General features: G+C 44.3%; 1 protein-coding gene across 2 annotated transcripts in view; it reads right to left on the bottom strand.

Moving 5' to 3' along the window:
* ASRGL1 (asparaginase and isoaspartyl peptidase 1) overlaps positions 1-17,557 on the bottom strand; it is a 72,799-nt gene that overhangs the window by 23,677 nt on the left and 31,565 nt on the right. For both annotated transcript variants that reach the window (XM_040428643.1, XM_040428644.1), the window contains exons 4-5: positions 4,479-4,633; positions 2,072-2,190 (exon numbers count right to left, since the gene is read on the bottom strand). In XM_040428643.1, the coding sequence (XP_040284577.1) occupies positions 2,072-2,190; positions 4,479-4,633 (274 nt within the window). The remainder of the gene's footprint in view (positions 1-2,071; positions 2,191-4,478; positions 4,634-17,557) is intronic.

Below are 17,557 nucleotides of genomic sequence, written 5' to 3' on the forward strand. Positions count from 1 at the left end.
AGACCTTACAGAACCAGATGGGGAAGGAGGAAAGGGACTGGTGGATGGAAAAGGGGGGACTACAAATAAGAAGGGAAACTTTACCTTCCCAGGTCCCTCTAATCCACGATGGCACAGGCAAACCATGGAGTGACGCACCAGACAAAAACTGCTATGTGTGATTTAGTACGTAGCATATGGTACGCCCCAGGGTTCAGCACTGTAACAGTCAGACATACTCAAGGATAAATGGTTTGTGTCCAGAACAACGTGGACACGGTGGTTAAGGTACCCAAGAAACACGTCTTGCTTTTTGCATTTGTTTCAACATTTACAGACTACCTTCAACTACACAAGGTGGGCATGTATGAGTATGTATTGATATGTGACTTGTTTTCAGGATGGCCAAAACCGTACCCAAAGAAGTAAAAAAGATGATGGCCGAAGTTGTGTGCAGGTATGGGGTACCTTAGATCATTGAAAGTGACACAGGTGTTCACTTCACAGGTGAAGTGATGCAGGAGATGATGAAGGTTTTGGGTGTAGGACAGGCCTTACATGCTTCGTACCATCCACAAAGCAGCAGTAGAGTAGGGAAAAGGAACTGAACGGGACACTAAGTTAAAGATTCAAAAGCCTTAGATTGCCTGCTGGTAGCCCTCTTTTAGTAAGGTATACGCCTAACCGTGAGACAGGCCTTTGTCCCTATAAGGTCCTTTTTGGGTCAGGCCCTAGGATAGGATTGTATTTCCCACAGCAGCTTCAGATGCAACATGGTTGTCTGACAGATTATGTGATCAGTTTTGTACAAGCATTTGACTAAAGTACATTTTCGAGTTTTTGCTTCACTTCCAGGTTTTGATAAAGTACCAGGAACCCACCCACTTGTGTCTGGAGATTGGGTGGTAGAAAAAGACACATTAGAAAAGTCCAAAAACCCTGGTTTGATGGTCCCTGGTTGTTGACCACAAGCACAGTGAAGCACAAAGAAAAGCATAATTGGATTGATTTCAAGGAAGTGTTGAGACTGGTTTTCCCTTGTGTGACTGTTGATCATGACTCAAAAGAATATGAAAAATTGTATGAAAACATCGATCCAGAAAATCAGAAGCATTGATGACCTCCAGTCCCCCCATATAATGTCAACGCCAGTTAGGGAAAGATCATCTGACTTCCCCGTGCTCAAATCCAGTGTCACGGGAGGTTGTTCGCTAGGAATGACTTGTCGTGGAAGCTGGCGAAAAGGAGGCGGAGCATTGGGACAGATGGTTAGGTTTAGGGAGAGAATGAAATTCAAGGGGGGACTGTTAAAGATGTGTGAATTTTATTCTATGTTTTGTATATCTAGGACTGTAATGAGTTAAACTTTTTCTTTTCCAAGTGCCTCCCCCCCCACCCCTCTCTTTGTTTCAAGGCTCGAGAGGAGAGAGAGGGGGGGGCAAAGGGCTGCGGGCAGTGTCTGATTTCTCATCTTCTTGCAGGTGTCCCATAGAGTATGGTGGAGATGCGTAAGCCAATCATATGGCTTGATGATATATATTATTCACTGCCTATAGATAAGCACCTCTTTGAAGTGTCACATATGACGTATGCAGTATTATTGTTAGATTGTCCGCCATTAACAAATGGCGATGGTAACGAGATGTTTACATTAGTTCACATTCCAAAGTGGTATTCACTGCGCAAATGCAGGTTTATAATCTCCTCTCTCTTATCTCTTCTTCCTTTTTGACCAATGAAACAATGTTTAAGCCTCAGTGAGGACTGCCCTCTTCTGAAGATGTATAATACGGCTTACCTGATTTAAATAAAGTTAGAGATTGCTTTGACCAACTTCTGTGTCAGTGTTCAGTCTCTCAGCCACGCTTGATATTAACCCCTGGGGGGGGTACATTGATCTGGAACACCAGAGTGTATCTAAAATGCCCTAATTTAGGGCTGCTTTAACAATACCTTCACCAATGAAACACAGCGGACCTGACATCTGCGCATTTGCAGGTCTGCGTGTTTGAGTCGAATGTGTTTTAATGGAGGCGACACAATGACGTGTTTGGTTTGGAAACAGAGCCTTAGCTGGTAGGTTCTCTCTTACCTATACAGGATGTATCACCAACACGTCCAACCATTTTATTCGTTATTCCACCAGTAGAAGTTGCACAGGCCACGTTACCTTGACTATCAATGGCAACAGCACCAACAGTTCCCAGACCTCTATCAATAAAGAAGTATTCCAGGTCAGTCAAGCAATTAGGGTAAAGAAGGTATAATTTACCTACAAAGTGGATATTAAAATGGAAGACTGCAAGTGATTTCAGATGACGTGTAGTCACTACCGAGATGCAAACCTCCAGTAATCGTACAGAACATACATGACAGGAGTTACTAACCGTTTTGCTTTTAGAAACTATTTTTGCTATATAATACGGACACTGTAAAATGTCAGGAAAAACAGGGGCTGAAAATTACAGACTGACAATGTAGTTTAACCCTTTTTCTGCCAAAACAATTTCCCCATTTTTGGCATACACATGATACCATAGAACCTGAATTATAAAGTAAAATAAATCATATTACACTTTCTTACCCATATATGTTTTACCTGCCATGTTGTGAAAAGCACTTTAAACGTTACCATTTTGGCAAAAAGTGTAATGTCTTGTAAAAAAAAATAAAAAAAATCATGGTAGTGGTTAAAAGGCTGACTCGAGCAGAGTCGAAAGTGCACAAAATCTCCTAAAATAAAGTTCAAGATGCGTAGCGTTCATAATTGCTACTTATGTCTATATGCACATATTTCTCCACATTCACCAGAATTAAAAAGAACAAAATCTCCCCCATCTCCCCTAGATACCAGTAAAACTCAAGTCACAGAGTCAGTCGGTGGCCTAATCAAGTGCAGGAGGTGATTAAATGTGTAACTGCCCTTCTTCTCAGTCTTTTAGGCCACTTTTTTTGGGCAGTATTTCTCCTCAGAACGGAACGAGCGCCCGCAATATAAATGCCTATTCTTGTCCACAAAGCGCGGACAAGAATAGGACATGTTATATTTTTTTAACGGGGCCGCGGAACAGAGCCACGGATGCGGACAGCACACGGAGTGCTGTCCGCATCTTTTGCGGCCCCATTGAAGTGAATAGGTCCGCATCCGAGCTGCCAAAACGGGGGCTCGGATGCGGACCCAAACAACGGTCGTGTGCATGAGGTTTTTGTCATCTAAAACCAAAAGTGAAAACTGCAGAGAAAAAGTAAAATTAAAAGATTTGTGCTTCTTTCATGTTTTGAACCCATTCCTAGTTTTGGCTTCCAAGAACTAATGAAAAATACTGATCATGTGAAAGTGGCCTTAGGAAAAAAAAAACTCTCCCTAAGGGCTTGTTCGTGCCCGTGCTTTGGACCGCAAATTGCTGTCCGCATTGCACGGGCACCTTCTGTGGGGCAGGCGCATGGGGATCGCAGACCCATTCACTTGAATGGGTCCGGAACCCTCCGTTCCGCAAAAAGATACACCAAGTTCTATTTTTTTGCGGTGAGGAGGCACGAAACGAAACCCCAGAAAGCACTCCGTAGTGCTTCCGTAGTGTTCCGTTCCGTGCTTCCGTTCCGCATCTCCGGATTTGCGGACCCATTGAAATAAATAGGTCCGCATCCGTGATGCGGAATGACAACGGAACGGTGCTCATGTATTGTGGATCCGAAAATGCGGTCCGCAATACGGGAACGGGACACCAACGGTCGTGTCAACGAGCCCTAAATATGACAATAAGAGAGCACATATCTTCTATCACTGGTAAGAAAGGTCACTGCTTGAAGAAAAGGTCCCTTATTTTATAGTAACCCATGTCGCTGGAAGGCTGTTAAGGAAGGAGAGAGTAACAGGCTGTGATCTATCCACTGAAACTTGCAGAATTAAAGGGGTTGTCCAGTTTCCAATACTGATGACCTATCCTCAGCCGATCAGCTGTCTGAGAAGGCAGCGGTGCTCCTGTGAGCGCCGCAGCCTTCTGTATGCTTGCTAAGCACAGCGCCGTACATTGTATAGCGGCTGTTCTTGGTATCACGCTCTCTCCTTATCACGCTCTTTCCTCCACATAGGAGAGAGCCATCTGCTCCTGGCTCCATCCACTGATGTTTCCCAAACCGGTGGCTGCAGAAAGTGAGTCCCCACAATCTCATACTGTTGGCTTGTCCAAAGGATTGGTCATCGGTATTTAAAGCTTGACAACCCCTCTAAAAAAATGCATCCTACAACCTGAACGTGGAAACTAAGCCAAAGAAGCTTAGTGTAGAGGTAGGTAAAACATTCTATAATTCGTGTTCAAAGCTATCTGAGATTTGTTAGCCATTTTGCCAAGCGTCTTTGGGCAGGCTGAAATCAGTTTCCCTTCTGTACAGTAAAAGTGACTCCTGTTTATCTATTTGGAGAACCCGTGATAAGGGCTCAGGGAACCCCAATGATCTTAGGAACCCTGGTTGGTATTAAAAACACAGGTTACGCTCACAATTGATCGGCCACTGGGTTTGATCCAGGTTTCAGATTCTTCTTCCATCTCTCTCTTGAACGGTCAGTGATGAGTTGTTCATTGGAAACTTCAGGGATGCCTTGTGCCTTAGCAAACAGAGATGCCCCCTTACAAGTCAGAAGCATGTGATCTGTCTAAAAAATAAAGCCAAATAAATTGTTGCACATATATACACACCATTTTATTTTAGCATTGTATACCAGACTGGGGCATTTGTAATGAGCCTTATATAAGCAATTACAGTTCACAATAAAGAAGGTGAATTGTTAAAACTATTTTGTAACTCAAAATGGTGAAAAAAGTAGAAATAGCATTTAGACATCACTGCTTTGTACTGAATGGATTTAGCTGGAATCCATTTTGCCTTCTGTAAAGAAAACAGAATGTAAAATGATGCTATATGAATGCTCATGTGAGTGAAGACTTAAAGGGGTTGTCTGCTTTTGTAATACTGATGACCTATCCTCAGGATCAGCTTTTCGAGGAGAATGCCGCCTGAAGAGAACTTGAATATGAAGCCGGGCTGTAATTACATCTGCTCGCCACTGCAATTACATCTGCTCGCCACTGCAATGTCGACGGCGAGCAGGAAAACAGTGAGCTTTCTCTTCAAACAGCTGATCATCAGCGGTGCTGGCAGTCCTGAGGGTATGTCATCAATGTTACAAAAGCGGACAACCCTTTTAAAGATGATGGACACCTTTGACATGGAAAAAGTCCTTACATATGTTAGGACTTATTCACACTTCAGAGAATCCTGCCCCTGTGCTGTCAGTGCTAGTACAGCATGTACTACTATCCTGTACTAAGTTTCTGTCAGCAATCTTTATGTCTTCACTCATTTTTAGACCCACTGATATGCAATTTGCATATTAGTTTCAGACTAAGGCTACAAAAAACGGACAATAGGACATGCTATATTTTTTTTTGCGGGGCTCCGGAACGGTGCAACAGATGCGGACAGCACACGGAGTGCTGTCCGCATCTTTTGCGGCCCCATTGAAGTAAATGGGTCGGCACCTGAGCCGCAAAAACAAACATGCGTGAAAATCGCACCGCATCCGCACTTGCTTGCGATTTTCACGCAGCCCCATTCACTTCTATGGGGCCTGCGTTGCGTGAAAAACGCACAATATAGAGCATGCTGTAATTTTCACGCAACGCACAAGTGATATCATGTGCACAGCCCCATAGAAATGAATGGGTCCGGATTCAGCGCGGGTGCAATGCATTCACCTCACGCATTCAGGGCCGGCGCTTCCATTAAGGCAAGGGGGGCAATTGCCCCCGGGCCCCCGAGTCCTTAGGGGCCAGCCCGCAACTAACTATATTTTCGTGAGGGCAGCGGCAGACAGTCACACGGAGATGAGCGCTTCCACTGTGGAAGCGCTCATCTCCATAGTCATCTGTATCGCCGTCCTCAGGACAGCGATACAGATGGCTGTGCAGCAGGGCAGGGGAGGGAGAGGAGGCAGAGGCCGGTGCAGGCAGCGCGGCACACAGGCCGGAAGAGGCCTGCATTGCATCGCTGACATGGAGGTAAGTATAAGTGTTTTTTTCTTTTGTGAAATTGTGTACAATACTGGTGGCTACTGGCACATGATGGGGGGCTCTGGCTACTGGTACATGATGGGGGGCTCTGGCTACTGGCACATGATGGGGGGCTCTGGCTACTGGCACATGATGGGGGGCTCTGGCTACTGGCACATGTTGATAGGGGGGGCTCAGGCTACTGGCACATGATGGGGGATCTGGCTACTGGCACATGATGGGGGGCTATGGCTACTGGCACATGATAGGGGGGCCTATGGCTACTGGCACATGATGGGGGGGTTCTGGCTACTGGCACATGATATGGGGGGGCTCTGGCTACTGGCACATGATGGGGGGGCTCTGGCTACTGGCACATGATAGGGGGGGGGCTCTGGCTACTGGCACATGATAGGGGGGGCTCTGACTACTGGCACATGATATAGGAGGGGCTCTGGCTACTGGCACATGATATAGGGGGGGCTCTGACTACTGGCACATGATATAGGGGGGCTCTGGCTACTGGCACATGATATAGGGGGGGCTCTGACTACTGGCACATGATATAGGGGGGGCTCTGGCTACTGGCACATGATATAGGGGGGGCTCTGGCTACTGGCACATGATATAGGGGGGCTCTGGCTACTGGCACATGATATAGGGGGGCTTTGGCTACTGGCACATGATATGGGGGGGCTCTGGCTACTGGCACATGATATAGGGGGGGCTCTGGCTACTGGCACATGATATAGGTGGGGGCTCTGGCTACTGGCACATGATAGAGGGGGTCCTCTGGCTACTGGCACATGATATGGGGGGGCTCTTGTTACTGACACATGATGCTGGGGGGGCTCTTATTACTGGCACATGATTGGGGGGCATCTATGAGGGCACATTTTACTGGCACATTATTGGGGGACATCTATGGGGGCACTTATTACTGGCACATTATTGGGGGCACTTATTACTGGCACATTATTGGGGGCACTTATTACGGGCACTTATTAATGACACATTATTGGTGGGCACTATAGGGGCATCTACTGAGGCCACAAAGAACGGTTATTTTATATGGGGGCTCTGTATAGGGGCATTTTATACTGGGACACATTATGGTGGGTACTATGGGCAAGGTGGGAGAGGAGTACTATGGGGTCATCTACGGGGGCACTGAGAAGGGGTATTTTATACTTACAAATTATGGGGGACACTGAGGGCATCTACTGGGGCACTATATATGGGGCATTTTATACTGGTACATTATGGGGGCACTAGGAGGAAGGGGGGAGAGGAGCACTCTGGGGGCATTTACTGGGGGCACTATATAGGGGTATTTTATACTTGCACATTATGGGGGCACTATGGGGACATTAGCGCAACTGGGAGCAATATAAGGGGGTATTTTTTGCACTGTCACATTATAAGGTGAATTATTTCTACTGGGGGGCATTATAGTGGGTTTTATTACTCCCCCATGGTATGACCCCCTTATTAGCACCATCCTCTCCCTGCTCTGCTCTCTCTCTGCCTCTTCTCCAAATCCTTATTATGAAATCTTTCTCATTAGGATAAAACACAACATCAGCTCCACCGAGCCCGCGGCCAAAGTGTGGAAGTGGTGTCCGAGATCCCCAAGGGTCAAGCCAAGTAAATGTAAGTTTTCATATGAAATATGTTTGTTATACACATATAGCATACACTGTGCCACACAATATACAGTTTCTTCTGTAAAAGTCATCAAGTGTCATGGGGGGGGGGGCCTTATTGTTTTTCGCCCCAGGACCCCATTTCACCTAGAACCGCGGCCCTGCACGCATTGCACCCGCGCAGAAAACTCGCCCGTGTGAAAGGGGCCTTACTGTACTGATTTCCCCTTCTACAGCTCATGAGGAATCTCCTTTCACTTGTGCTGACAGTCACTGATGCTGAGGAGTGTCGCCCCATGCTTCTGCAGTCTGGCATGTTTTCTCCTTTCTCTGCATACAACTGATGTGATTTACCTCGTCTTTACCACTGATTCCTTTGTATGCTTTCATACCTATGTATATATAACCTGTGTAATTGTCCCTTGATAACTTGAATGCATTCTCCCCAATCTGATCTGCCATGTGCAACCACCTCCCCACTAATGCAATGTTTTTCTGTCTGATCTATGTCAGAAGCAACTAGGATAAAAGACTTGCACACACTCTGTAGATGTAGCTTGCCACTAAGGCTGGGTTCACACGGGCGTTGCGGGAAAAGGTGCGGGTGCGTTGCGGGAACATGCACGATTTTTCCGTGCGAGTGCAAAACATTGTAATGCGTTTTGCACGTGCGTGAGAAAAATCGGCATGTTTGGTACCCAAACCCGAACTTCTTCACAGAAGTTCGGGTTTGGGATCGGGGTTGTGTAGATTGTATTATTTTCCCTTCTAACATGGTTGTAAGGGAAAATAATAGCATTCTGAATACAGAATGCATAGTACAATAGCGCTGGAGGGGTTAAAAAAAAAGAAAAAATAATTTAACTCACCTTAATCCACTTGCTTGCGCAGCCGGCATCTCTTCTGTCTTCTTCTTTGCTGTGTACAGGAAAAGGACCTGTGGTGACGTCACTCCGGTCATCACATGATCCATCACCATGGTAAAAGATCATGTGATGGACCATGTGATGACCGAAGTGACGTCACCACAGGTCCTTTTCCTGTACACAGCAAAGAAGAAGACAGAAGAGATGCCGGGCTGCGCGAGCAAGTGGATTAAGGTGAGTTTAAAAAAAATTATTAATTTTTTTAACCCCTCCAGCGCTATTTTACTATGCATTCTGTATTCAGAATGCTATTATTTTCCCTTATAACCATGTTATAAGGGAAAATAATAATGATCGGGTCTCCATCCCGATCGTCTCCTAGCAACCGTGCATGAAAATCGCACCGCATCCACACTTGCTTGCGGATGCTTGCGATTTTCACTCAGCCCCATTCACTTCTATGGGGCCTGCGTTGCGTGATAAACGCACAATATAGAGCATGCTGCGATTTTCACGCAACGCATAAGTGATGCGTGAAAATCACAGCTCATGTGCACAGCCCCATAGAAATGAATGGGTCCGGATTCAGTGCGGGTGCAATGCGTTCAACTCACGCATTGCACCTACGCGGAAATCTCGCCCGTGTGAACTCAGCCTAAGGCCTCATTCACACAACCATATTTTCGGTCCACGCTCGAGCCGCAATTTTTGGGGATCACACAACCGTGTGGTCATGCTGCAAATAATAGATGGTCCCATGCTTGTCCTTTTTTAATATGAATGTGCTAGATGAAGAGGGCTTTTTGCCCTTGAAACGTGTTGACGATCAAATAAAGGAATTCCATTTTACATGGACCTGTCTAGAAGTTTTCTGGGGATAGCGCCTGGATTTTAGTTCCCTTTTCTTCTGCAATTCTTCCGGTTCTCGCAGACAAGAATAGCCCTTTTGTCATTGGTGCTGCATTTTTCCGCAAAATGGATACGGCTGTGTGAATGTAGCTTTAAATAAACAGTTGCAAGAAACTTTTATTTAAGTTTTTAGTTTTGATCACATTGCAGAAAGTTATCAGAGTCAAGTAAGAAACTGCTCCATCTGCATTTTTAAAGTTGCATTTAGGAAGCAAGTGAACAAAAGAAAAAAAGTTATGTCAGGTTGATTGTGCGGACACAGGAGCCGTCCCACACAATAACAGCTGGAGACCAGCACTGAATGACCGCTGTGCTCCTGCTGTAATGGCTGGGATCAGAGATAACACCCATCCTGTATATTTAACCACCTAGATGCCACAGTCAATATAGATCCATAGGATAAAAGTATGCTGCACAATTAAGAGCAGCACAAAATTAAAAAAACTCATTCAATGGCGGAATGCCTGTTACTTTCTATTCCTCCCATAAAGAGTTAATAAAAGTTAATTCATATGGTATATGTGGGTCCTAATACTAAAATAAGACTGGTTACTAAGGCTCCATTCACACGTCTGCAAATGGGTCCGCATTCGTTCCGCAATTTTACGGAACGGGTGCGGACCCAATCATTCTCTATGGGGACGGAATGGATGCGGACAGCACAGTGTGTGCTGTCCGCATCCGCATTTGCGGAGCGCGCCCCCGATCTTCCGGTCCGCAGCTCCGCAAAAGATAGAACATGTCCTATTCTTGTCCGCAGCTGCGGACAAGAATAGGCATTTCTATAGGGTTGCCGGCCGGGTGTGTTGCGGATCTGCAATTTGCGGGTCCGCAACACACCACGGATGTGTGAATGGAGCCTAAGGGGTTAAAAGCAGTGTGTCAGCAATTTTGACCCATGAAAAACTGATTACACTGCTAAGTAGGGGTCAGGGAGAACGGGACAAACAAACCTTTTGTGCAGCCTTTATCAGGAGTGGTGTGAATATTAACTTTTAGGCCTCTTGCATACGAACGTATTTTCATTCCTTTTCCGTTCAAGGAAGGTACTCCGTGTGCAATCCGTTTTCGTATTTCCGTTCCACAAAAGGATAGAACATGTCCTATTATTGTCCGCATTACGGACAAGGATAGTACTGTTCTATTAGGGGCCAGCTGTACGTTTCTGCAAAATACAGAATGCACATTGATGTCATCCGTATTTTTTGCGGATCGTTTTTTTGCAGACCGCAAAATACATATGGTCGTGTGCAAGAGGCCTTATTCTGCTAGATGCTGCTCCCACAAGTGCTCAGTAGGCTGGGCTTCAATGTGAAGGGGCTAAATCAGTCAGCTTTTCCATTCAAGATCTGCACGAACAAGTAGCATGCTACTTATTCTTGCAGATTTTTTTTCTACAGTGCGGACAACTTTCTGTCCTGTGACTCAGGACTAGTAAAGTATATGTAATGCAATGGTAATCACTTACAAAGATCCCTATTTTTTTATATTGAGCATAGCTGTATGTAACATATAAAAATTATGACCAAATAAAAAGAGGTGCACACCACTGCATGTGCGTCAGGGTTCATGACTGTCAATTCCTGGACAGTCTGTGGTGCATCCATGATACAGTGCTCCAGACTAAAAAAAATACCTAGTAGCCATTGGCTCCTGAACTGAAAAATTTAGGAGCCAAATTAAATTTTTAGTCGCCAAATCGAAAGCAAATCCAAATTTTGGTATCGTGACAACGCTACGCCGATCAGATCGGCGTAGGGTTGTTTCGATACCAAAATTTTGATTTGCTTTCGTCACCTTAAAAAAGTATTGCGATACTCAATACCACGCGGAAAAAAAAACCACCAAAAAAAGCCGCGTTCATTTCGCATGTTATGAAACAGTCGGCCCATAATAGAACAGTCCTATCCTATTTTTTGGGGTGACAAGGTGACTAAAAAATGGCGAATCGCATGGTTTTTATTTATTTATTTCTGTTACGGCGCTCACCGCATAGGAGATATTTTTTAATAATTTTATAGTTTCGACTTTTCGGACGCAGCGCTATGTAATATGTTTATTTATTTATTGTTTATATATTTTATATGTAAAATTGGGAAAGGGGGGGATTTAAACTTAATATTTTAGGGTACTTTCACACTAGCGTTTTTCTTTTCCAGCATAGAGTTCCGTCACAGGGGTTCTATACCAGAAAAGAACTGATTAGTTTTATCCCCATGCATTCTGAATGGAGAGCAATCCGTTCAGGATGCATCAGGATGTCTTCAGTTCAGTCATTTTGACTGAGCAGGCAAAAGATAAAACAGCAGCATGCTGCGGTTTTATCTCCGGCGAAAAAAACTGAAGGACTTGCCAGAATCTGGCATTTTTCTGCATAGGAATGTATTAGTGCCGGATCCGGCATTCAAAATACCTTTGTCATGCCCTGCTCAGGCTATGTGCGGAGGTCTGCCAGATTAGCAGCACGTGTGTAGCCTTTTGTTTTTGTTTGGAGTTAAGCTATTTCCGCCTCCTTCAGGTGCACTGGGTGGGGTCGTTGGTTTGAGTTTAAATTACTCCCACTCCCAGTGTCCTGTGCGGGTTATAGCTTTTGTCTGGCTCAGAAGAAGGAAGGAAGGAGGGAAGGATTTGCTGTTCCTGCTCAGTAAAAAATAAGTTGGTGTTGCTTTCTTGTGGTTGTCTGTCTAGGCTGTTAGAGAGACGCCTGCCCCCTCCAGGTCCTGAGGGAGCAGGCTGCCTCTTTCCCCCTTTCACCATCGTAGGGATTTTAGGGTATCTTCAGCCTAGGCACGGGGACACGGTCATTCCCACCATAAGGGTCTGAACGTGGGCATAGAAGTCTAGGGAGAGCTGGTAGGGATTTGTCAGGAGGTGACCTTCATCCCCAGCTTCTTGCCTAGACACTTTGTTTATATTCTGTGCATCTTGTATCCTGTCCGCCGTGACAACCTTTCATCGGTCCAAACATTGTGAACTAAGTATCATGACATATACAGCGGCACCCAGGGATCTCACTGCACTTACTATTATCCCTGGGCGCTGCTCCGTTCTCCCGTTATGTCCTCCAGTATGTTCGGGGACTTGGTTATAGTAGGCGGAGATTTAGGGGACTTGGTTATAGTAGGCGGAGTCTGCCCTTGTTCTGCTGGGCATCTCCTTCTTCTAGGCTGTAGCGCTGGCCAATCGCAGAACAAGGGCAGTCTCCTCCTACTATAACCAAGTCCCCGAACATACCGGAGGACATAACGGGAGAGCGGAGCGGCACCCAGGTATAATAGTAAGTGCAGTGAGATCCCTGGGTGCCGCTGTATATGTCATGATACTTAGTTCACAATGTTTGGACCGATGAAAGGTCCTCTTTAAATTCAGTGTTTTGTTAATCTGAATTTTATGTGATGGATCAGAACACAATAGTCTAAGTTGGTGAAGTTAAATGAGATAAATATACAAAATAAACTATGGTTTAGAAATAGAAGACAGAAAATTGGCTTGTGCTTATGTATTCACCCCCTTTGTTAGGAAGCCCATAAAAAGCTCTGGTGCAGCCAATTACCTTCAGAAGTCACATAATTAGTGAAATGATGTCCACCTGTGTGCAATCTAAGTGTCACATGATCTGTCATTACATATACACACCTATTTTGAAAGGCCCCAAAGGCTGCAACACCTAAGCAAGAGGCATCACTAACTAAACACTGCCATGAAGACCAAGGAACTCTCCAAACAAGTAAGGGACAATGTTGTTGAGAAGTACAAGTCAGGGTTAGGTTATAAAAAAAATAGCCAAATCTTTGATGATCCCCAGGAGCACCATCAAGCCTATCATAACCAAATGGAAAGAACATGGCACAACAGCAAACCTGCCAAGAGACCAAAACTCACGGACCGGGCAAGGAGGGCATTAATCAGAGAGGCAGCACAGAGACCTAAGGTAACCCTGGAGGAGCTGCAGAGTTCCACAGCAGAGATTGGAGTATCTGTACATAGGACGACAACAAGCCGTACACTCTATAGAGATGGTCTTTATGGCTGAGTGGCCAGAAGAAAGCCATTACTTTCAGCTAAAATCAAAAAGGCACGTTGTGAGTTTGCGAAAAGGTGTGTGGGAGACTCCCAAAAATGTATGGAGGAAGGTGCTGTGGTCTGATGAGACAAAAAATTTACTTTTCGGCCATCAAAGAAAACGCTATGTCTGGCGCAAGCCCAACACATCACATCACCCAAAGAACACCATCCCCACAGTGAAACATGGTGGTGGCAGCATCATGCTGTGGGGATGTTTTCAGCAGCCGGGACTGGGAAACTGGTCAGAGTTGAGGCAAAGATGAATGGTGCTAAATACACGGGTATTCTTGAGCAAAACCTGTACCACTCTGTGCGTGACCTGAGGCTAGGACGGAGGTTCCCCTTCCAGCAGGACAATGACCCCAAACACACTGCTAAAGCAACACTTGAGTGGTTTAAGGGGAAACATGTAAATGTGTTGGAATGGCCTAGTCAAAGACCAGATCGTAATCCAATAGAAAATCTGTGGTCAAACTTAAAGATTGCTGTTCACAAGCGCAAACCATCCAACTTGAAGGAGCTGGAGCAGTTTTGTAAGGAGGAATGGGCAAAAATCCCAGTGGTAAGATGTGGCAAGCTCATTGAGACTTATCCAAAGCGACATGGAGCTGCGATTGCCGCAAAAGGTGGCTCTACAAAGTATTGACTTTAGGGGGGTGAATAGTTATGCACATTGACTTTTTCTGTTATTTTGTCCTATATGTTGTTTGCTTCACAATAAAAAAAAAAAAAAAACATCTTCAAAGTTGTGGGCATGTTCTGTATATTAAATGATGCAAATCCTCAAATAATCCAGGTTAATTCCAGGTCGTGAGGCACCAAAATAAGCAAAAAAGTCAAGGGGTGAATACTTTTGTAAAGCACTGTATATATTGGGAAGGGGATGGGGTACATCTGGAGTGGGAGCTTAGCAAGTGCTGTGTTCACATTTCCTGGAAGTGGCATTACAGAGAGATCAGATACATTTACAGGTAACACAGATGGATGCTGAATAATGATCTGACAGATGAAGTGTTCATTTACTGATTGTGACTTGTAATGTTTGTACAGGTGTTCAGCACATTCTCGGTGAAAACAGGCAATATATCAAGTAGCTGTCCAACGCAGAAGTGAAAATCTGCTTCTACTACAGTGAACAGACGCTAAGTAGCTTTGGACCAATCTGCAATTTCACTTCAAACTAAATTTGTAAGTCTATTTCTCACAGCACTCTCTTAGTGAATGTGAAGTGTCATTTCAAATTGACACGGACATTTATTAAGCTTTACCATGTCATTTATGGACCTTTGCTAGCAGGCCTTCAGCTACTATTATAGAAACGGCTCCTACATCTCATTTACAGACCAGACGGATGTTCATTTTACCTTCCATAACTGCACCGTACAATACAGAGTATTCAGCTCTCAGATCCGGAAGTATAGACTTCTTAACCCTTTCAGTACCGGGCCACTTTTCACCTTAAATCCCAGGCGGATTTTTGCAAATCTGACATGTCACTTTATGTGGTAATAACTTTGGAACGCATTTACTTATCCAAGTCATTCTGAGATTGTTTTCTCGTGACACATTGTACTTCATGACAGTGGTAAATTTGAGTCGATATATTTCACCTTTATTTATAAAATAATCCAAAATTTACCAAATTTCACAATTTTCTAAATTTGAATTTCTCAACTTTTAAGACAGATAGTAATACCTCATAAAATGGTTATCAATCAACATTTCCCATATGTCTCCTTTATGTTGGCATAATTTTGTAAATGTCATTTAATTTCTTTAGGACGTTAGAAGGCTTAGAAGTTTAGAAGCTGTTTTTCAAATTTTCAACAAAATTTCCAAATCAATTTTTTTAAGCACCAATTCAGTTATAAAGTGATTTTGAGGGTTTTATGTAATGGAAACCACCCATAAATGACCCCATTTTAGAAACCCCTCAAGTTATTCAAAACTGATGTTACAAACTTTGTTAACCCATGAGGTGTTCCACAAGAATTAAAGGAAAATGGAGGTGAAATTTCTAAATTTCACTTTTTTGGTAGATTTTTTATGTTAATCAATTTTTTTATTGGAACACAGCAAGGTTTAACAGCAATATAAACCTTAATATATATTACTCTGATTCTGCAGTTTACAGAAATACCCCATATGTGGTGGTAAACTGCTCTACAAGCACGTGGCAGTGGTCAGAAGGAAACGAGCGCCATATGGATTTTGGAGGCGGATTTCACTAGAATGACATACCCCTACAGTGGAAACTCAAAAAGTGACTCCATTTTGGAAACTACACCCCTTAAAGAATATATTAAGGGGGTACTGAGCACTTTGACCCCCTAAGCATTTTACGGGATTTGGAAACACTTGGCTGTAAAAATGAAGTTTTGTTACTTCCAATAAAATGTTGCTTTAGCCCCAAATTTTTCATTTTCACAAGGGGTAACAGGAGAAAAAGCACCCAAAATTTGTTACCCATTTACTCCTGAATATGTCAACACCCTATATGTGGTGGTAAACTGCTGTGGGAGCACATGGCAGGACTCAATACGGAAGGAGCTCCATATGGCTTTTGCAGCGTAGATTTTGATGGATAGGTTTATGGCTGCCATTGGTTTTTATTTATTAAGTGATTGTCTTATGTGGGGGCTAATTGTTTGCGGGATGAGATGACTGTTTGATTGGTACCATTTTGGGATACATAAGACTTTTTGATCACTTGGTATTACACTTTTTGTGAGGCAAGGTGAAAAATGGCTGTTTTGGACACCCCGTACCCAGCAGGATACCGCACATGCCGCGATCAGCGTTAACCGCGGCAGTACAAGGGTTAATGCGCCAGCATCGGTGTTTTCACCAATGCCGGCGCATACAGCAGGGGTCCGGCTATCAGTGACTGCTGGAACCCTGCAGCTCCTGCATCCGCCCGATCAGAGCGCCGTAGCTGTACGACGCTGGGATTTATGTCCCAGTTTCTAGCATCGTACATGTACGGTGCTGGTATCCTACGGGTAATGTCTGTGGCTGCTGAGGGCGGGCATAATGCCTGTGCAGCAGGTTCAGCCCAGAGGGTAGAGGGCCCCATCCCAGTCAGAGACCACTAAACGCATACAATGATCCCCTGCTGTAGCGCTAGGTTGAACTTGCCTGGCTCAGCGGGAAAAATGGGTAGAGCTTAACATGGCATGTGGGAGGAGTCTAACTGAGCATTGGGCCTGATGCTATCAAGGTCCAGTGTATTACCTGCAAAAAAAAGCAGGTAACTATTGAAGTATTTGGGTAATCATGGTAGTGTGAGTGAAATGTGTATGGTGTATGTTGGTACCAACGAAGAATGCTCATTAGTGGATCAATGCCAAATGCTGTTGATACGCACTCTGCACTGCAATAGTGAATTCAGTAATGCTCAACTGTAGAACTCTAAACGCCTTGTGTTGCTAAATCACCCTCTTGCGAATGGCAGTCTGTGGTTGCAGGGATATGGCGATGTCAAGTCAGGTCCATCTTTTTGTAACACCCTATATATTTGTGATAAAACTGAAACCTTGTGTTTTTTTGCACATGGGTCAATAAATTCCCTTTTCTATAAATTTTACTCTTGGAGTGCTGCGGAAATTCTTTGACGAAATTGGATTTGGACTTTCCGGTTCATCTTTCTGCTAGCACCAGTTTATTTTCTTTTTTTTCCCACATTAGAGTGCTGCTTCTTTTGTTTGGTATCAACATCTAAGGATTGCAGCGGTGGCAATGCATGCACACTATAGAAAAGGGCGCTGGCTTCTGTGGTGGTCAGGAGTTCCCATCCCAGCCACCTCGTATCTGTGCTGCAGCGATGGCCGTAACCCCTGTATATGAGCAGTGTATAATGTGATGAAAAAATGGAGGCAATATGGACAAGTGCCTTGTATTAACTTTCTCTACATAAATGATAAATATCTGATAAATGCTATTTGCTTTAACAACACTAATTTGTAATACATTTTGGGTGAATCTATCAAGACTTCTAGACTTCTATGCCAGGACGTAGAAAGTTTTTCACAGGCTTTTCAAC

The sequence above is a fragment of the Bufo bufo genome, chromosome 4 (genome assembly GCF_905171765.1).
Source record: "Bufo bufo chromosome 4, aBufBuf1.1, whole genome shotgun sequence".
In the NCBI taxonomy this organism is placed as follows: Eukaryota; Metazoa; Chordata; class Amphibia; order Anura; family Bufonidae; genus Bufo; species Bufo bufo.